Genomic DNA, 19347 nt, shown 5'->3' with positions numbered 1-19347 from the left:
GAACGTCGCTCCGCCCGCTGCTGATGGCACAACTCTGGGGTGAGGCGGGGGACGCGGGGCGGCGGGAGGAGCCGACTGGGGACGCAGAGTGCGTGCATTGCCGACAGCCCTCCCGCGCATTCGTCTGCTTGGGAGCCCTGTTCCACCCGCTTCCCGGGGCTCGGTCCCCAGCCCCTTCTGGCCGCCAGGGCCGCTACCCCGGCTCGTTCCCCTCCGCTTGCTCCTATCCACTCCGTCCCCGCGCTGCTTCCTCTTCAAGACAGTTTTCTCGAGTCTTGCTTTACCGCTTTTTACTTTCGCCCTCTTTTCAGCACCATTTTATTAATGCCGCCCCTTCCCCGCCTTCCGCTCTCTCCCAGCCCCTCGCAACCCGCTGGCGAGCAGTCGCTGCCCCTTAGCCCCGGGCCGCCCCGGGCCGCCTCGGACGCCGCCCTTATAGCCCCGCCCCTAATCGCCCGCAGAGCGCCCGGAGGCGTGGCCCCCCTCTTATAGCCCCGCTCCCAATCCCCCGCTGAGCTCGGGCCCCTCCCCTTATAGCTCCGCCCCTAATCCCCCGCGGAGCTCGGGCCCCTCCCCTTATAGCTCCGCCCTTGCCGCCCCGCGGAGCTCGGCCCGGCTCGGTTCTCCGCCCGCCGAGTCCACCTCCAGCTGTCCAGACACCCCCGTTCTGTTTCCCTGCCCTACTACACCTGTCACCATCTCCTTCCACTTTCACGTCCCTCTTCTCTTCCCGCTTCCTCCAGTTCACGCAGGCTCCCCCAATTCTCCCCTCCCGCCCAGCTGCGCTCCCCTCAGCCCGGTTCCAGGCCCCTGCGTGCACCTGCTTGCAGCCCTTGCCCTGCCTGCTCTGATCCTTCCTCTCTTTCCTTTCTCCAGCCACGGAGGCGGCGCTGCTCCCCAGAAACTACACGGCCTCGAACCCCACGGCCTCTGGCGCCCCGTGCGCGCGCGGCTCGCAGCCCTGGCAGGTCTCCCTCTTCGAAGGCCTCTCGTTCCGCTGCGCCGGCGTCCTGGTGGACCAGAGCTGGGTGCTCACGGCCGCGCACTGCAGGACCAAGAAGTAGGGCAGCTCCTACCGGGCGCAGCGAAGGGGCTGTGGCGGCATCCCCCGGGGAGGGGCGGGAAGGGCTGGGGCACCTGCACCACTCCCAGCTCGAGAAGGGTCAGTTGTGAGGGCTTCCTGGAGGAGAAAAGGCGAGGCTTGTGCTGCAGCCGCCAGGGGGCGGCATGGGCCTTCTCAGCATTTCTGAGCCGGGCGCCTGTCCAGCCAGTTCTCCCCGGGTTTCATTTGCAAACAAGTAGCAGTAGGCCACAGGCAGAGGTCAGGGCCTAGTGTGGACAGACGCCCCAGCCTTCAGTTCCCGCAGACCCCAGGAGAGCCCTTCTTCCCGGGGGCTGGAGCGCAGCTCCCTAGGGGGCGGCCTCCAACTGGCTCCTCCCTCCCCAGGTCACTGTGGGCCAGAGTTGGTGACGACCACCTGCTGCTCCTCCAGGGCGAACAGCTCCGCCAGACCACCCAGGCTGTCGTCCACCCCAAGTACCACCCCGGCTCAGGCCCTGTCCTGCCCAGGCGGACCGATGAGCACGACCTCATGATGCTGAAGCTGGCCAGGCCTGCTGTGCTCGGGCCCAAGGTCCAGACCCTGCGGCTGCCCTACCACTGTGCCCAGCCTGGAGACCAGTGCCAGGTGGCTGGCTGGGGCACGACGGCCGCCCGGAGAGGCAAGAGCTGGGGACGGTGGGGCCTGACGTTCAGGGAGGAGGGACGTGGGCTGCACACACACACACACACACACACGTGTGGGGAGGAGGGACGTGGGCTGCACACACACGCACACACACACACACACGGGGAGGAAGGAGGGGGGACACACACATGTGTGGGGAGGAGGGACGTGGGCTGCACACACACGCACACACACACACACACACACACTCACACGTCTGAGGGAGGAGGAGCTGCGTCTGAGTGGTGGATGGGGTGGGGGGACCGGGCTAAGACAGGAACAGCCTTGGATTCGTCCGAGGACTGGGCTGGACTCAGAGAGCTCTCTGCGTCCCCCATCAGTGAAGTACAACAAGGGCCTGGCTTGCTCCCGAGTCACCGTCCTGGGCTCTAAAGAGTGCGAGGCCTTCTACCCCGGCGTGATCACCCACAACATGATCTGTGCTGGGCTGGACCAGGGCCAGGACCCGTGCCAGGTAGGGTCTGGCTGGGAGGGACTCTGATACATGAGAGAGGGCCGGGAGGTTATGGGGAAAGAGAAGACCCTTCCCCTGTCTGCAATCCCACTCCCCACCCCTGCCCCGCCCCCTCCCAGCAGGGCCTCCACCCTCCCCTCAAGGCTGCTCCCTCTCAGGTCACCTCCAGATCCACCTCATCCCTCACCTGAACACAGGGCCCTTCTCACCCCTCCAACCCCGGAGCCCCGAGTCCAGCTCCAGCCCACCCCACCTCGTCTCACCCCAGGCCTCACTTCCCATCACTGCCCAGGCCGCAGAGTGACCGAGTACTGGGGTGAAGTGCTGGCGACACATTTGACCTCCTTTTCCTCCTGCCCCAGAGTGACTCGGGCGGCCCCCTGGTCTGTGGCGAGACCCTGCAGGGCATCCTTTCATGGGGCGACTACCCCTGCGGCTCTACCCAGCGCCCGCCTGTCTTCAACCAGATCTGCAAGTACTCGCCCTGGATCGAGAGAACCATGCGCTCCAACTGACCCGGGCGCCCAGGCCCCATCACACCTGTGCCCTTGCTCCGGCTCTTGCCCTCCCTTCCCCACTCTCCCCTGCACCGCTGGAGCTGCTGCCACCCACCCGCCTCGGCCCTCGGCCCTCGGCCCTCTGCCCACTCCGTCCTCTGCCCTGCCATGCTGAAGCCCAAGTGCAGAGACTGGCCACGCAGCACTGCCCAGGAAGGGAGGAAGCTGGCGGTCACAGCCTCTGACACATGTCAGTCGCCCACCTGGCTTGTCGACCTCTCCCTGCCGTGTGACCAGGGCCGAGCCAAGCAGCCTCTCTGAGCCTTGGCTAGAATAGGGCGAGGCTGTTTTGTGAGGGGACTGTTACGCACCGCGCGTGTGATTTTCCCGTAAAGCCTTCCTGTGAGCACGAACGCGGTGTGAGCCCTGACTAAATCTCCCTGTTGTGACCTCACTGTCCCGGTGAAAGCGTGTGTGACGACGTGTGGGAGGCAGAAGGGCACAGTCCTGGCCCCTCAGCCCTAGGAGTGATGGCGGGACCACCTTCCCCCCCATCCTCCAGCCACTTCCTTTCCCCTTCCTTTGTCACCCACTCTGGGTCCACCCAGTACCAGTTCCTCCTGTCCCGGGAGCTAAGCACTGTGTCATCTGCCCTCATGGGGGCCTGGACTTCCAGGGACCTTAGGCTGCGCCCGAGGGCAGGCGGGGGCTGAAGGCCGGGGACTTCCCTGAAATCCCACGGCCCAGCCTTGGCCTGTGACTCACTGGCTTAGATTATTTTGTCCTGAAAACTGGGGGGAGGGAAGGATTTCTTCTGCCTGAAATTGTCTCCCTGTGAATATTCCCAGGGGACAGGGGCAGACTCAGGCTCCCGCCACCCAGAAAGAGGTCGGCGCTCCGAACCTCATACTTGGAACAGCCTGCAGTGGCCTACAGCAAGCCGAGTTAGGCCAGCCAGGAGCCTGCTTGGGGTGGCCACGTGTGTTACGTGACCGCACAGTGTCACAGAAATACCCGGCAGCCGGGCCTCAGAGCGGCACCCTGCACACGCCGGGTTTCGGTAACGCGGGTAGCCATGGTTCCCCTTTCAAACACCAGTCCATGGGACCAGCAGTTAGCGTAATGGCTATGTCGCTGGACTCCCACGTAGTCGACCGCGGTTCGAGTCTCAGACCCGGTGGCTTAAACTCACGCCGAGTGCGTGTGCGTGCGTGCCCAAGATCCCGAGAGGAGAATGGAGGGGAAGGGATTGCGGCGTGGCCATCCCCCCTGGGGGGTGATTTCTCGCTTTCTATCTCTCTGTCTCTCTCTATCTGGCGAGTGCACGCGCCCTATAGCAAAAACCTCTCAAAAAAAAAAAAAAAACAGTCCAGGAGCCCCAGCCCTATGCCACACCCACTGCTGGGTGCTGTGGACACAGCGGTGACCACAGTACGGTCCCTGCCCCGCCGAGCCCACAGAGGGTGGGTGTGTGAGGTCTGAGCACGGGGGCTGGTGGGCCTCCCGCCATTGGTTACTCCCGCACTGTGTCCCCAGGAGCACACTCGGGAAGGATCGGTCAGGCGTGTCAGCTGTTTTGTCACCCAAGGGTCAGAAGTAAAGTAGGTGGGGACACAGAAACTCGGCACCTTACAAGGAGGTTCGCCTGCTCCTCTAGTCACGGCAATGTTTATTGAGCCACGTCCTGCGTCAGGCCCCAGAAATGATGAATCAGACCTGGCTCACCCTCAAGGAGCTGCTAGTCAGGCCAGGGGGACAGCATTGCATTCCTGTCATTCAGGTCTCCAGAGAGCACCTCCTCAAGGAGGCCTTCCTGGATTGCCCTGTCTATAAGGGTCCCCTTTGAGTGGTCAGTCTCATTGTTCTGAGGATTTCTTTCTTTCCTTTTTTAATAATTATTTTAACTTTATTTATTTATTTATTTTTAATTTGACTAGAGAGAGACAGAGCAAGAGAGAGAAAGCATGCCGCCAGGTCTGGGACTCGAACCATGGTCATCCATGTGGGAGTCCAGTGCCCTTAAGCACCACACCAGCTGCTGGCCCCCAAGGATTTATTTTGCAGCACGTGCTACAGCTGGGATGAGCTCATCTCTGCTCCATGTGGTCTATGTCCCTGCCCACCACAGTCTGCAAGGGCCGGCCTCCGCTATGCATCCCCTGTGAGCCTGCTGAGGGCCAGAGCACGGAAGCTGCTCAACATGTTGTTGAAGGAACAAGGGGGAACCAGTACATGGCATAGTGGCTATGTCGCTGGACTCTCAGAGTCGGCTGCGGTTCAAGTCTCAGACCTGGTGGCTTAAAACTCATGCCGGGCACGAGTGCATGCGTGCCCAAGATCCCAAGAGGAGAATGGAGGAGAAGGGATTGTGGTGTGGCCATCCCCCTGGGGGTGATTTCTCACTTTCTGTCTCTGTCTCTGTCTCTGATGAGCACACATGCCCTATAGCAAAAACCTCTCAAAAAAAAAAAAAAACAAAAAAACAAAAAAAACGAAGAAGGAGCAGGAGCTGCCCCGCACGGTCCTGGGAGCAGGTGCGGGCACACCGCGGAGTGGGCCGGGGGAGGTGTCTCCACGAGGGACCGTGCTGGGCTGTGAGGAGGAGCTGCATCACCAGCTGCCGAGTGGCCGGGAGCACATCACCGAATGCGCTTTCTTCCCTTTTCAGGTCTTGGCCATAGAGCACGTGTGCTATAGGGAGAGAGAGAGAGAGAGGGAGTGAGCCATCATCCCCGGGGGATGACCATGCCACAGTTCTGTCTCCATTTCCCTGGGATTTGGGGCAGGCGCACACTCCCAGCATAATTCTTTTTTAAATTTTTAAAAACTAATTTATTTAATTGTATTTATCATTATTTTTAAGTTTACTATGAGGCACATATACTCACCAGAGAGAGAGAAGCCAAGAGAGAGAGACCAAGAAAGTGAGGCGACCAACAGTTGGCGTAATGGCTATGACGCTGGACTCCCATGTAGTCAACCGCGGTTCGAGTCCTGGACCCGGTGGCTTAAACTCATGCCAGGCATGTGTGTGTGCGTGCCCAAGATCCTGAGAGGAGAATGGAGGAGAAGGGATTGCAGCGTGGTCATCCCCCCTGGGGGGTGATTTCTCGCTTTCTATCTCTCTGTCTCTGTCTCTCTGGCGAGCGCACGCGCCCTATAGCACAAGCCTCTCAAAAAAAATAAAGTGAGAAAGCAAGCCACCAGGTCTGGGACTTGAACTCTAGTCGGCCATGTGGGAGTCCAGCATCTTAACCACCATACTACCTGCCCATGCTACCTGCTGGTCCCCAGTATGACTTTTAAGCCACCAGATCCAGGATTCAAACTGGTCAGCCATGGAGTCCAGCACTTTAACCACTATACCCTGCTGGCTCTCCTCGAGTGCTCTTTTTTTTTAGAATTATTTTATGTAACTATTTACTTGTATGTATGTATGCATGTGAATTTGACCAGAGAGAGACAGAGTGAGAGAAAGAGGGAAAGTGAGAAAGCAAGCCGCCAGGTCCAGGACTCGATCCCCAGTCGACCATGTGAATGTCCAGCGCCCTTAACCACCATGCCACCTGCCAGCCCCGAATGTTCTTTCTAACCCAGTGTTTTCTTCTGTGTCACTGACATGCTTGTTTGGTTCGATCGTTGTGAGAATTAAGTGAGATAATACACATGAAATGCTTACCTAACACCAGTCACAGAGAAGACAGTGCATGGGACCAGCAGTTAGCCTAATGGCTATGTCACTGGACTCCCACGTAGTTGACCGCGGTTTGAGTCCTGGGCCCAGTGGCTTAAAACTCACGCCAGGTGCGTGTGCGTGCCTGCCCAAGATCCCGAGAGAATGGAGGAGAAGGGGTTGCGGTGTGGCCATCCCCCCTGGGGGGGTGATTTCTCACTTTCTGTCTCTCTGTCTCTCTCTGTCTGGGGAGCGCATGCACTCTATAGTGAAAACCTCTCAAAAAAAAAAGAAAGAAAGAAAGAAAGAAAGAAAGAAAGAAAGAAAGAAAGAAAGAAAGAAAGAAAAAGAAGGAAGGAAAGAAGGAAAGAAAGAAAGAAAGAAAGAAAGAAAGAAAGAAAGAAAGAAAGAAAGAAAGAAAGAAAGAAAGAAAGAAAGAAAAGAAAAGAAAAGAGTTGATACAGGTGCTTTTGTTGTTGTTTCAAGGTTTTTGCATAGGGTGCACATGCTTGCCAGAGAGAGACGGTGGAAGCGAGAAGTCACCCCCGGGGACTGGCCACGTCACATTTCCTTCTCCGCCATGCTCCTGCTGCAACTTGGCGCTCACACGCACATGTGCCTGGCATGATTCTCAAGCCACCATGTCCGGGACTTGAACCACAATGGGCCATGTAACAGTCCAGCACCTTAACCACTAGCCACCTGCTGGTCCCAACACAGGTACTTTTAAGATGCCCTTTGGACTGGTGCCATGGCCTCAGGGTTAGCCCTGCCGGTGCCGGGCACATGTGAGTGCATGCCACAAATCCTGACAGGAGGGAGAACAGGAGAAGGGGCTGCGGCGGGACCACGCCCACTGGGAGCGCTTCCTCTCTCGCTCGCTCTCTCTCCCTCCCTGTCTCTGGCGAGTGCACATGCCCTCTGACAATTTTAAAATAAAATGGGGGCTGGTTGGTGGCATGGAGCTCAGGCAGCTGGGTCCCACACAGCTGCCCGTGCAATTTGGAAAACACACCAGGCACATGTGTGTGCGTACCCAAACCCTGAGAGTGCAGAAGGGATTGCGGAGTGAACATGGCCCTGGGGGTGATTTCCCATTCTCCCCTCATCCCTCCCGCAAGTCTCTCAGCAAGCACTCACGCTCTATAGCAGAAAACTGAAGGGAAAAAGAAGGGTTCTTCAAAGGGGGGCCAGCAGGTGGCACAGACGTTACCGTGACTGGACCACTCACGGCCGACAGCGCCCTTCACCTTGAAAAAGTCAGCGGACACGTGCGTGCGTGCTCAAAGTCCCGAGAGGAGAATGGAGAAGGGATTGCAGCCTGGCCATCTCCCCAGGGAACGATTTCTCACTTCCCCCGTCTCTGTCCCTCTGCTAAGCACGTGCGCCCTATGGCAAAAACCTAAAAAAAAATTTCAAACTTTATGCATAGGTTTTTCTTTTTTTAAAAATGATTTAGTTATTTTATTTATGATTGTTACTATTATTTTTTCATTTGACCAGAGAGAGACAGCGAAAGAGAAAGGTAAAGTGAGAAAGCAAGCCGCTGGGTCCAGGCCTTGAGCCGTGGTCCGCCATGGGGAGTCCAGCGCCTCACACTGGGCCGCCCACCGGGCCCCACGCGTGCATTTTTCCTCATATTCTCCATGAGCTTTTGGAAGACCCCACGTAGTGAGTTCCTGGTTCCTGGTCCCCAGCACCGTCTGAGAGGGAGTGAGACGGGCAGTCCCAGCCACACGTGCCATAGAGAAGGCAGAGCGGGTTCTGCAGGAAAAGCATAAAAACACTCCGGTTGGGGTCACCAGGTGGCGTGGTGGTTCCGGTGCTGGATTCCCACGTGGCCAGCTGTGGTTCTCATCCCAGATCTGGCGGTTTGAAACTCACACCGGGTGCTAGTGCATGCATGCCCAAAATCCCAGAAGAAGACTGGAAAAGGGATTGTGATTGCGGTGTGGCCATACCCCTGGGGAGTGATCTCTCACTTTCCCAGTCTCCGGCCAGTGCACACAGCCTATGGCCAAAACCTAAAAGGAAAGAAATGCAGTAGCTACTGAGAGCTCGCCACGCAAGAGCCCCGTGGGTGGTGACCCCCTTAATCCCCAGAAACCCTGGTCATTACTGCAGATGAACAGGTTGAGCCACCGAGGGAGGCCTGGTGGCTTATCACGGACGGTGTTGAGACACACATGAGCACAGATGATTCGGTTCCAGTGGGTCCTCCAAACGGCGCCACCACCGTGAGGGAGCACTCGAGGGGAGCCAGACCCAGCTGGACACAGCCTGTGGAACGCTGAAAGTGGACGGGGCGTGAGCCGTCTACAGGAGGAAAGGGCTGACTCTGCCTGGAGAAATCAGAGAGTGCTTCCCAGAGGAGGGAGCATTTAGGCTGGGTCTTGAAGGATGAAGAGGAGTTTACTAGGAAAACAAGGATGTGGAGAAAGACATTCACTCATTTCGTTACCATCTCCGGAGGTTGCCTAGGAGCCCAGCCCAGAGCTGGGTGACGCTTGGGACACAGATGAGTCAGACCCGGGCCTGACTCCAGGGGCTGAGTACCCGTTGACAAGGAGAGATGGGGGGTGGGGATGGAATGATGGGACAGAAAGTAGAGGGCAAGGGTTGGGGGTGATGGGTAGAAAAAAAGACGTGGCAAATGCTCTCGCGATTTGGCAAACATCAAGTTTTATTGAGAGAGGGCGGGGTGCTTGGTTAGACCCGGGTTCCTGGGGGTGGGGTGGTGAAGACAGGAACAAGTTATGGCAGGAGTGGGTTAATGCAGGTTTCCCAACCTTCTCGAGGGCCTTTGTGGGGAGGGCCCAAGTCCCCAGGGCAGGGAAGGCTGGCGGGGTGTTGCCACCTGCCCTGGCCCTGCCCTCCGCAGCTCTGTGTGCATCTCTGCCTCTACCTGGGCTCCTCTCCATCCTCCCTCCGCCCCTCCTCCACTCCTCCCACTCCTCCCCCTCCTGTGCCTCTCCCTCCCTGTCTGCCCTTCCTCCTCCCCGGCCCTGGCGCACCCGGGTGCCCGACTGCCTCCCTCTGAGCCCTCGCTCTGCCCTAAGCCTGTGCTCTGGCTGTTCCTCCTGCCTGCCCCCCAGCCTGCCCTGGCCACTGCTTCATGCAAAGGGAACTTCCAGCCAGCTAGGTGGCATGGTGGTTAGGGCGGCTGGATCCCACATGGCCGACTGCACAGTCCGCGTCCCCGGCCTGGTGGCTTGAGGAAAGCAACACTGGGCACGTGTGTGTGCATGGCCCAAATCCGAGAGTGGAGAAGAGATTGCAGCGTGGCCATCCCCCTGGGGGGTGATTTCTCACTTTCCCTCTCACTGTCTCTGTCTCTCTCTGGTGAGCAAACTAAAACACACGTATGCACATACATGCACGCACACATGCACACACACGAGATTTGCTTCCACTCCAAGATCCCACAACCCTGAGAGGTCACACGAGAGTCTGTACCCAGATCCCACCACCCAAGGCCATGGGGAATGGCGACTCCTCACTCTGAAGACCCCAGAGCAGGCTCTGGCAGCCGTGCCCTCCCCTCCGTGTCTAGCTGAGCTCTGGCCCATCCTGACAAGGGTCCCCTGCATCCACCTCCCCTCCCAGGGCCTCTGTCAGCCCAGGGCTTCCCCCTCCCTCGGGACGTTTCCCAACCGGATTAATCACAGGGCGGCCCCGGGAAGGAGGAAGGCCACAGCATGGCTTACCATAAAGAAGCCTGGCCCTGAGCGCGGGTGCCAGGACGAGGGCTCCGGAGGTCATGAAGCTGCCATCCGTCTGCACTCTCCTCTGTCTCCTGGCAGGTGAGGCTCCTGCTCTGTCCACCCAGGCTCCTGCCCCTCCCTCTCGGCTTCTCTGCATCCTCTCTCTGGCCCTCCCAGCCTGCTTGTCACTGACCCCTGTCCCCCATCTTCACCCAGGACACAGCTGGGCAGACACCCGTGCCATCGGGGCTGAGGAATGTCGCCCCAACTCGCAGCCGTGGCAGGCTGGCCTCTTCCGCTTCACCCGGCCCTTCTGTGGGGCCACCCTGATCAGTGACCTCTGGCTGCTCACAGCTGCCCACTGCCGCAAGCCGTGAGTGACCTCGTGTTGGAGGGCTGGAGAGGGCAAGGGCAGCGGGAGGTGGAGAGCTGGCGCCCTCAGTTCCGGCAGCCCCACCTTCGGAAGGACCAAGGGGGTCTCCCGGACTCTGGAACTAGGGTCCTGAAAGACCTAAGATTTGAAACACAGGCTCTGGAATTCTAGACTCTGACCCAGAGGAGCCGAGAATTGTAGAACCCTAAAATCGCGGGTCTGTGAGACTCCATGGTAGCCGCGGTGGTTCACAATGGTAGGCTCATTCAGAGACCATGGGACTGAGCAGCCGAGGTCAGCGGTGCCCGGTGCGGACAAAGGCCGGTCTCCTGGTAGGTTGAAGGTTTCCAGTGGACACATTAAGGAAGTAAAAAGAGGGCCAGCAGAGGCATAGGGGTTATGTCGCTGGACTCCCACGTAGTCGACCACGGTTCAAGTCTTGGACCTGGTGGCTTAAACTCACGCCAGGCGTGTGTGCGTGCGTGCCCAAGATCCCGAGAGGAGAATGGAGGAGAAGGGATTGCAGTGTGGCCATCCTCTTAGGGAGTGATTTCTTGCGTTCTGTTTTTCTATCTCTCTCCAGCGAGTACATGTGCTCCGTAGCAAAAAAAAAAAAGAGAAAAAAAAATTTCTCAGAGAGAAAGAGAGAGAAAAGAAGGAGAGGAGGGAGGCAGAGAGAGAGAGGAAAAAGAAAAAGAATCAAAGAGAGAGAGAAAGAAAAGCAGAAAGGAACAAAATTGAAATAAAAGATTTAGCCTGACAGGCTCGAGATGCCATTATGTCACCATGGGGCCTATTTTCAGCAGCTGCGAGTGGCAGGCCTCTGCCGTGTGAGCGGACGCCGGCACGTGCTCGCACACGCGGCACACGTCTGTCTGACCAGCTGTCCTCCGGCTGCCTCGGCCCTAGGAGCTAAGATTCAGGGCGCTGGGTTTATTGGAAACAGAAACAGTCCCAGAACGGATCTCGAGTGCAGAACCCCCTAGAAGCCCGTGGCGTGCTGTCTAGACTCTCCGGAATGTAATGGCCCAGAGCGCTAACATTCCAGGTGCTTACATCTGAAACCTGAATCCAGGGGGTTCTACAGCCTTAAACTATCTGAATCCTGACTCTCAGATTGCTAAAACGGTAGATGTGCAGACCTCCACAATGATGAAACTCTAGTCTCGTCGCCCCCAGTATTAGAGTTCAAGGCCCTCTAAGTCTTGTTTTGGGTTTGTTTGTTTTACTGGGTTGTCAGGAAAGTCATGACACATTTTTGCATTAAAAAAAAAACATAGAAAAATACATCGTGACTTTCCTGGCAGCCTAACAGTTTGCTAGAGGGCATGTGTGCTCGCTGGGGAGAGAGAGAGAGAGTGAGAGAGAGGGGGCAAGTGAGAAGGCACCCCTCGTGGGGCTGGTCGGGCCGCACTTCCTTCTGTTTCTCCTGGGGTTTGGGGGCACACACGCACACTCACCCATGTTTATCAAGCTGCCGGGTGTGCGATTTGATCCGTGCAGTCGGCCATGTGCTATCCAGCCGCCTTAACCACCGCACCACTGGCTGGCCCACGTCTTAGGTTCCATGCGGTAATTTAGGAATCCTAGACTTGTCAATCCAGAGAGACCTAGACTAACAGAATCTCGGGTTCATAGAAGTCTAGAACCTGAGTCTCACTGAACTCCAGAACCATGGGAGAATTTTAGAACCTTAGACTCCAGGAACTCTAGCAGAAGCCTAGCCTCTGCTCATGTGGTGATCGCCTTTGCGTTCCTCTGAAAGGGGCCTGACCAGCTGCTCCGGCGTTCTCCCCTCGAGGAAGGACTCACAGATGTCGGTCCGGGATGCCCTGGGACATTTCCCATCATGCATTGCCTCACGGCCCTCTAACTCAGACCTGGGAGAATGGTGTTGAGATCTGGCCCCCCAGACCAAGCAGAAGGGATGCAGTGGTGGTAGGGACTGGGCTTGGCTCCCCAGGCCCACAGCCAGGACACTGAGGTGACAGGGACAGGGCAGAAATGATGCCTCCTACTCCCCACATTCTGAATTCTCAGTCACAGAGTCCAGAAGCTAGGGGACGGCCGTGCGGACCCCGAGGGCTTCCGCTGTCAGGGCTAGGACTGCAGCGAGAGGGCTCAGGTTAGACCTCAGGAGGAGAGGCATGAAGGTTAAGGGACAGGATGGAAGAAGCCCAAGGCCACCTAGGACCCTGAACTTGGGGGTCGTTCATAGCCCATCCTCCACACGCACACGCACACACGCACCCCTGCCAGACACACAAAGCTACTCCCACAGAAGCCATCAGAGCTGCGGGGGCAGTGGGCGGGGCTGTTGTTGTGTGTTAGGTGGGGCCCCCACATGCCCACAGGGTTCCGGGGAGCCCAGGTCACCACCGAGGTTGCAGGTGGGGCAGGAAGGAAGCCGGCTCATTCCCCACGGGGCCAGGAGAGGTTCGAGCCAGAGCAGACAGAAAGCCAGAGCGGGGCAGAGGCGTAAATCACCCAGTGCCCAGGGCCGCCCTGAGAGGGCATATAGCCCCTGGTGGGCAGGAAGAAGAGAGCGGGCACCGGAAGGACCACCCCCTGCCCCGCATGACCTGGAGGCCTGTCCCAGCAGGTACCTGTGGGTCCGCCTGGGTGAGCACCACCTCTGGCGATGGGAGGGTCCCGAGCAGCTGTTCCGGGCCACGGAGTTCTTCCCCCACCCTGGGTTCAACAACGACCTGAGCGCCAACGACCACAACGATGACATCATGCTGGTCCGCCTGCCCAGGAGGGCGCGTCTGGGTCCCGCAGTGCAGCCGCTCAACATCAGTGACAGCTGCGTCTCCCCAGGCACCCAGTGCCTCATCTCTGGCTGGGGGGCCGTGTCCAGCCCCAAGGGTACACAGCCTTGCCCACGGCACACCCTCACCTGTCAGCCTGGGCCTGGCCTCTCCTGCCCCTCCGTCTCTGCCTTTTCAGGCCTTCGCCTCCCTCTCTCTCTCTCTCTCTCTCTCTCTCTCTCTGTCACTATCTTTCTCTCTATTGCTGTCTCTCTCTCCCTCTCTTGCATCCATACATTATACGAGAGGATCTTTAAAAAGTTTATGGGAAAATGTGTATCATGGAAAAACTATGCATGGATTAATTCTGTTTTCCACAAGCTTTTTTTTAAAAAAAGATATTTATACTTTACTTAATTATTTTTTTTAAATTTTGCTACAGGGCACATAGAGAGAGAGATAGAGAGACAGGGAGAGGGAAAAGGAGGAACCACCTCCCCAGTGGGGATGGCCACTCCACAGTCTCTTCCTCCATTCTCCTCACAGGATTTTTTTTTTGGAGAGATTTTCACTGTAGGGCGCGTGCGCTTGCCAGACAGAGAGAGAGAGACAGAGACAGAAAGCAAGAAATCACCCCCCAGGGGGGATGGTCACGCTGCAATCCCTTCTCCTCCATTCTCCTCTCGGGATCTTGGGCATGCACACACACGCGCCCGGCGTGAGTTTTAAGCCACCGGGTCCGGGACACGAACCGCAGTCGACTACGTGGGAGTCCAGCGACATAGCCATTACACTAACTGCTGGTTGCCTCCTCACAGTATTTTGGGCACACACACACACACACACACACACACACGCTGGTGTGGTTTTCGAGTCACTGGGTCCGGAACTTGAACTGTGCAGTCTGTTCTGTGGGACCTGACCACCTTAACTGCCACTCCACTGGCTGGCCCTCCATAAGCTTTCTGAAGTCCCCTCCTATAGATGTGCATCTGTTCAGTATATCCGCATCTGCGACTCTCGGGTGTTGCTCTCTCTCTTTCTCAATATATTTCATCAGGTTAAAGCTGCTGTAATTTTTGAGATACGTCATTATTTTATGAACCACTAAAAATAGAAAGGAAAAAAAAAAGTCCCATTGGTGGTGTGACACCGCTTACCAGAAAGCGCACCATGTCAGAGACATTTCCATGTGGAGGAACGTGCATCTTAGGACCCACAGGAAGCCTGCGCTTCTCGGAGTCACGGACCAGCAACCTCTTGCCACAGCGGGCTTCCCATGTCAGCCTTCGTTTTCAATGTCTTGGGAAAAAGCAGCCTGAATTTGTGGCTGCCAATATCCAAAATCTGGAGGAGTTTACATAAGCCACAGCACCCTCTCCTCCATTCTCTTCTCGGAATTTCAGGCACACGCGCTTGCTGTGTTTTATAACCCTGGGTCTGGGATTCGAACCACACAGCCAGCCATGTGGGATCCAGCACCTTAACCTCCACACCATCTGCTGGCCCCACCTTTCCCCCCATTTCTTCATTGACTCCTCTGAGGATCGCTTTGCCCTTACAAGGTCTAACCTCCTCCCACAATCTGTCTTTCTCTTCTCATCTCTTGTCTCTCTGCATCTTTCTCTCTGCCTTTGGCCCACAGCCCCTCCTCAGATCCAGCTGCTCCTCTTCTGTCACTGTCGCTGGTCGCTTTCTTTGAGAGGGTTGTGACGTGCTCTTGCAGTCGTCCTTGGGAAGCCTGGGAGGGCCCCAGGAGCGGGTGCTGCCGAGTGCGAGCAGGACAGCTGCTGACCCTGCGGTCCTCTGCCCAACAGCGCAGTACCCGGTCACGCTGCAGTGTGCCAACGTCAGCGTCCTGGAGAACAAACTCTGCCACCGGGCATACCCTGGCCACATCTCGGACAACATGATCTGCGCCGGCCTGTGGGAGGGGGGCCGGGGCTCCTGCCAGGTGAGACTCCGTCTGAGGAGGAGGAGGCAGTTCCAGCATCTTTGAGGAGCAGTGGGCTGGGGCCCCAGACTTCCTAGATCAATGGGGAGAGGCGCCTGGCCCATGTGATTCCTGGGAGAGAACGGGTCAGGGCCTGGACTGGAGCCTAAAGACCGAGGCTGGGGTCCAGACTCCTGGATCTAAAGGTGCAGGGAGCTGGGGTTCATAGTGTGAGTCCTGGGAAAGATGAGTGTTAGGACCCAGAACTCCAGGTCCCGGGGAAGTGGACTCTCTGAGCTTTACTCCCGGGTCTGAGGGAGGGGAGGCTGGAGAACCTGGGCCCCTGGGTGCTGAGCTGAAGCTGGGGCCTCCCTGAAAAGGACGTGGGCGGTGGAACTGTCGCGTATACAGCAGCCTAACAGTTTCTCCCGGTCTTCTGCGCTCAGGGCGACTCTGGGGGACCCTTGGTCTGCGACGGGATTTTGGCTGGTATAGTGTCTGGGGGCGGCGAGCCCTGCTCCAGACCCCGGCAACCTGCGGTCTACACCAGCGTATGCCACTACACGAACTGGATCCAAAACGTCATGGAGGAAAACTAAGTTCTCCGCCTTGAACGACTAAAGAAGGAGGGTAGGCGCCGGGTAGGGAGTTTCCGCAGGGCCCGCGCCTGTAGGATTTAAGCCCTTGACCTCCAGCTGCCCGGGAGACAACGCTCTGGACATTCAGGCTCCGCCTCCGCGCGGGTCCACCGCGACACAGCCATGCCCCCTCCGGACGGAGTATGGACTCCGCTGCGGGTTCCGTCTCTACGACGTCACCGAGAACCCACACCGCCCCTGGAACTGCGCAGCATGTGGCTCCGCCCCCAGGAACGCCTCCCACCAAATGACCCCGCCCCTCTGAACTTTGCCCAATGGGACTTCCCCACTGCACTCTGGAGCCCGCCTCCTCCGCCAGAGGACCCGCCACCGTGTGGTCCGGGCCGGGAAGCCCCGCCCACGTAAGGGCATAATCAGCGTCGGGGCTCCGCCCCTTGTGGCCCCGCCCTGGGCGTGTTCTGGGTTTGAATCTTGGCGCCGACCCGACTGAGAATGTCGGGGGAGGATCTCGATTCCCTCATAGCCAATGCGTGCTTTTACAAATAAAGTCAGGAACGTCGCCATGCGTCTGCTTGAGCTGCCGAGTGAGGGGGGCACGGGAGGGCGGCAAAGGCAGATGAGGGAACCACCGAGTGGCAGTTCTCCCTGGAGCCCCTCCTCAGTCCTGTCTGAAGCCTGACTCCAGCAGCCCTATTGCCGCAAGGCTCCTGGGTTCAGCTTGGGCTGCTCTCGCTGCCTCCAGGGGAAGGGGAAACCAGGTCGCCGCTCCTCCCAAACCTGCCTTCCCGGATCCCTGCCCGCTTGGGGGCAGCGGGCGGAGCCGGTCCGCCCTCAGCAGTCGGAACCGCGCAGACTCGTCTTTGTCCCTTACCGGGACACAGGAGGCAACCCCTCTTCACACGAATCAGGTCACAAGTCCCTCCTTCCAAAGGGAGCTAAGAATTCTGCCTCCCTAGGGATTATTAGCAGGTGGTGTAGTGGTTACATTGCTGGGCTACCACGTAGTCAGTTGTGGGTTCAAGTCCCATACCCAGTGGCTTTTAGACTCACGTTGGGTGTATGTTTGTGTGTACCTGAAATCAGGGGAGAACTGAATTCTTACTTTTGGTCTCTCTGCCTGTGACCCTTAGAGCCCTATTTTTTAAATCTCTATTAAAAAAAAAAAAAAAAGAATTCTGCTTCCCAGGGGACAGCAGGTGGCGTACTTAAGGCGCTGGACTCCCATATAGTCGTCTCCAGTTTGAGTCCCAGACCTGGCGGCTTGCTTTCTCACTTTCCCTCTCTCTCCCTCTCTTTCTCTTCGGTGAGTGTATATAGTCTGTACCAAAATTGTTTATTAGAGTTATTTTATTTAACTTTATTTATTATTATTATTTTCCAGTTTGATCCTCCACATGCATGCTCCTGATGTGATTTTTGGGCTACCAGGCTTGGGATTTGAACTGTGGTTGGCCATGTGGGAGCCCAACCCCTTTAACCATCACACCACCTGCCAGCCCCCCATACTAAATTTGGTTTTAAATTTTGTGTATTATTATTATTATTATTATTTGATTTTTAAAAAAATTTGACCAGAGAAAGAGACAGAAAGTGAGAAAGCAAGCTGCCAAGTCTGAGACTCAAACTGCAGTCAGTCATGTGGGATTCCAGCATCTTTAACCACCACACCACCTGCTGGATCCCCATACCAAATTTTAAAAAATAATAGTAATAGGGACCAGCAGTTGGTACAATAGCTACGTCGCTGGACTCCCACGTAGTCGACTGCTGTTTGAGTCCCAGACCCTGTGGCTTAAACTCACGCCAGGTGCATGTGCGTGCGTGCCCAGGATCCTGAGAGGAGAATGGAGGAGAAGGGATTGCAGCATGGCCATTCCCCGGTGTGTGTGTGGGGGGGGTGATTTCTCGCTTTCTGTCTCTCTGTCTCTGTCTTTCTAGTGAGTGCACGCACCCTAAAGCAAAAACCTCTCCAAATTATAATAATAATACTAATAAATAGGGAGACCAGCAAATGGTATAATGGTTACATCACTGGATTCCCACATAGTTGACCATGGATGGAGTCCCAGATCTGGCGGTTTAAAACTCATGCCAGGCACGTATGCATACGTGCCCCAAATCCCAAGAGGAGCATGGAGGAGAAGGGATTGTGGTGTAGGCATCACCTCTAGGGGATGATTTCTCACTTTCTGTCTCTGTCTCTCTGGCAAGTGCATGCATCTTATAGCAAAAATCTCTCCGAAAATAAATAATTTAATAAATAATTATTTGAAGGAAAAAAAAATGTGGCTCCTCTCCTCTTCAAGCCCAGGGGTTTGGGCCTCAGCTCCACCTTCCTCAGACCCAAGAGCCTAGGTCCAGCGCCACCTCCCTGGCCGGATCTGGACACAAGGGACCTTCTCTCTGAGATCCAGGAGCCCGACCTCAGCGCCTCCCCAGACCTGGGAGTCCGGCCCCAGCCTCTGCTCTCCCAGCCCCAGGGCCCAGCCACAGCCCCTCCTCCCTCAGACCCAGGAGTCCAGCCCGCAGACTGTCCCGTTTCAGACCTGGAGGTCGCACTCCTGAGCCCCTCCTCTCCCTGGCCTGCGGAGTCCCAGATTGCAGCCTCCTCCCTCGGCCTGGCCCTCCTCGCTCACACCCAGGGCTCCAGTTCCCACTTGCTCCCCGGTGCTGGCGAGGGCGGGGCAGGAGGCGGGCACTCCCGGCTCTAAAGCTCCAGAGCTGGGCCGCGGGCACGCAGAGCTGCGCGCTGGGCCTCTCCGCGGGGTCAGCATCAGTAGGCGGCCCCGCCCCCGGATTCTGGAAGGTGAGGCAGCGGTGTCAGACACAGGCAGGCCCAGGGACCCTCCCGCTCCACCCCAGGCCCTCCGCCCCAGACGCTCTCCCTGAGACTCAGACCTCAGCTCTCTCCTCCCAGGACCGAGAAGTGACAGCTCCGCTCCCTGTCCCCGCAGACCCCAAGTCCAGAACCCCAACTCCATCGTCTCTCGGGAGGTAGAAATCCATTTTCGCCCGCACCTTCTCTCCACTCAGATTGGGGAATTTGGAGCCCCTGTCCCGTTCTCCTCGGACCCAAGAATCCGTCCTCCTGGATCCCTAACTCCGTCGTCCTACGGCACCCAGAATCTCTCCGCAGCCCCCAAAGCCGGCGCGGGGGTTTCAGGCTCCTACTTCCTGCCCATCCCCCTCTGCCTGTCCCAGACCTACCATGGGACGCCCCCCACCTGGCGCAGCCTCGGCCTGGACGTTCCAGCTCTTGCTGTGGGCAGCCTGGGCAGGTGAGGGAGGCGACGAGGGCGGCCGTGGTGCTGGGGCCTGGGGGAGTGCCCGAGTGCATGGGGTACGTGTGCACGGGGGGATGCGGAGGCGCGCGCGGGGACGTGGGCTGCGCTGGGGTGCGGGGGCCCAGGGCGTGAGCTCTGCATGTGGTCGCCGAGGGTGTCGGTGCGCGCCAGCGCCGAGTGCGGGTGCCCGGCTTCCGCGTGAAGTCGCATGCGCGGGGGCGGAGGCGGGCAGAGGCGCGATCGCGCGGCAGCAGGTCCGAGCTGGTCCTGCAGCGGCGCCGGGCCGCCGGCCGCGGGCGCAGGGAGGCGGGGGGGGGGCCTGGATGTGGGGG

The 19347-nt window shown here is 57.8% G+C and overlaps 2 protein-coding genes across 2 annotated transcripts in view; both read left to right on the top strand.

Annotated features, from left to right (window-relative positions):
- Positions 1 to 3144, top strand: part of KLK10 (kallikrein related peptidase 10) — a 5941-nt gene extending 2797 nt beyond the window's left edge. Inside the window, exons 3-6 of the mRNA XM_027770363.1 lie at positions 877 to 1060; positions 1448 to 1722; positions 2069 to 2202; positions 2565 to 3144. Coding sequence (XP_027626164.1) covers positions 877 to 1060; positions 1448 to 1722; positions 2069 to 2202; positions 2565 to 2717 — 746 coding nt within the window. The 3' untranslated portion in view covers positions 2718 to 3144. The remainder of the gene's footprint in view (positions 1 to 876; positions 1061 to 1447; positions 1723 to 2068; positions 2203 to 2564) is intronic.
- Positions 3145 to 10132: 6988 nt separating this feature from the next.
- Positions 10133 to 16281, top strand: KLK9 (kallikrein related peptidase 9). The gene is made up of 5 exons (XM_006144670.1): positions 10133 to 10175; positions 10293 to 10449; positions 13052 to 13317; positions 15017 to 15153; positions 15579 to 16281. The coding sequence occupies exons 1-5, from the start codon at positions 10133 to 10135 to the stop codon at positions 15729 to 15731; spliced, it is 756 nt and encodes a 251-aa protein (XP_006144732.1). The 3' UTR covers positions 15732 to 16281.
- Positions 16282 to 19347: the final 3066 nt, after the last annotated feature.

The sequence above is a fragment of the Tupaia chinensis genome, unplaced genomic scaffold (genome assembly GCF_000334495.1).
Source record: "Tupaia chinensis unplaced genomic scaffold, TupChi_1.0 Scaffold000129_1, whole genome shotgun sequence".
Lineage (NCBI taxonomy): Eukaryota > Metazoa > Chordata > Mammalia > Scandentia > Tupaiidae > Tupaia > Tupaia belangeri.
This window is presented reverse-complemented; position numbering and strand designations above follow the sequence as displayed.

Coding starts and splice junctions, on each gene's coding strand:
- KLK9 (XM_006144670.1), top strand. CDS start 10,133: ATGAAGCTGCCATCCGTCTGCACTCTCCTCTGTCTCCTGGCAG. Junction 10,176..10,292: donor TCTCCTCTGTCTCCTGGCAG/GTGAGGCTCCTG, acceptor ATCTTCACCCAG/GACACAGCTGGGCAGACACC. Junction 15,154..15,578: donor GGGGCCGGGGCTCCTGCCAG/GTGAGACTCCGT, acceptor TTCTGCGCTCAG/GGCGACTCTGGGGGACCCTT.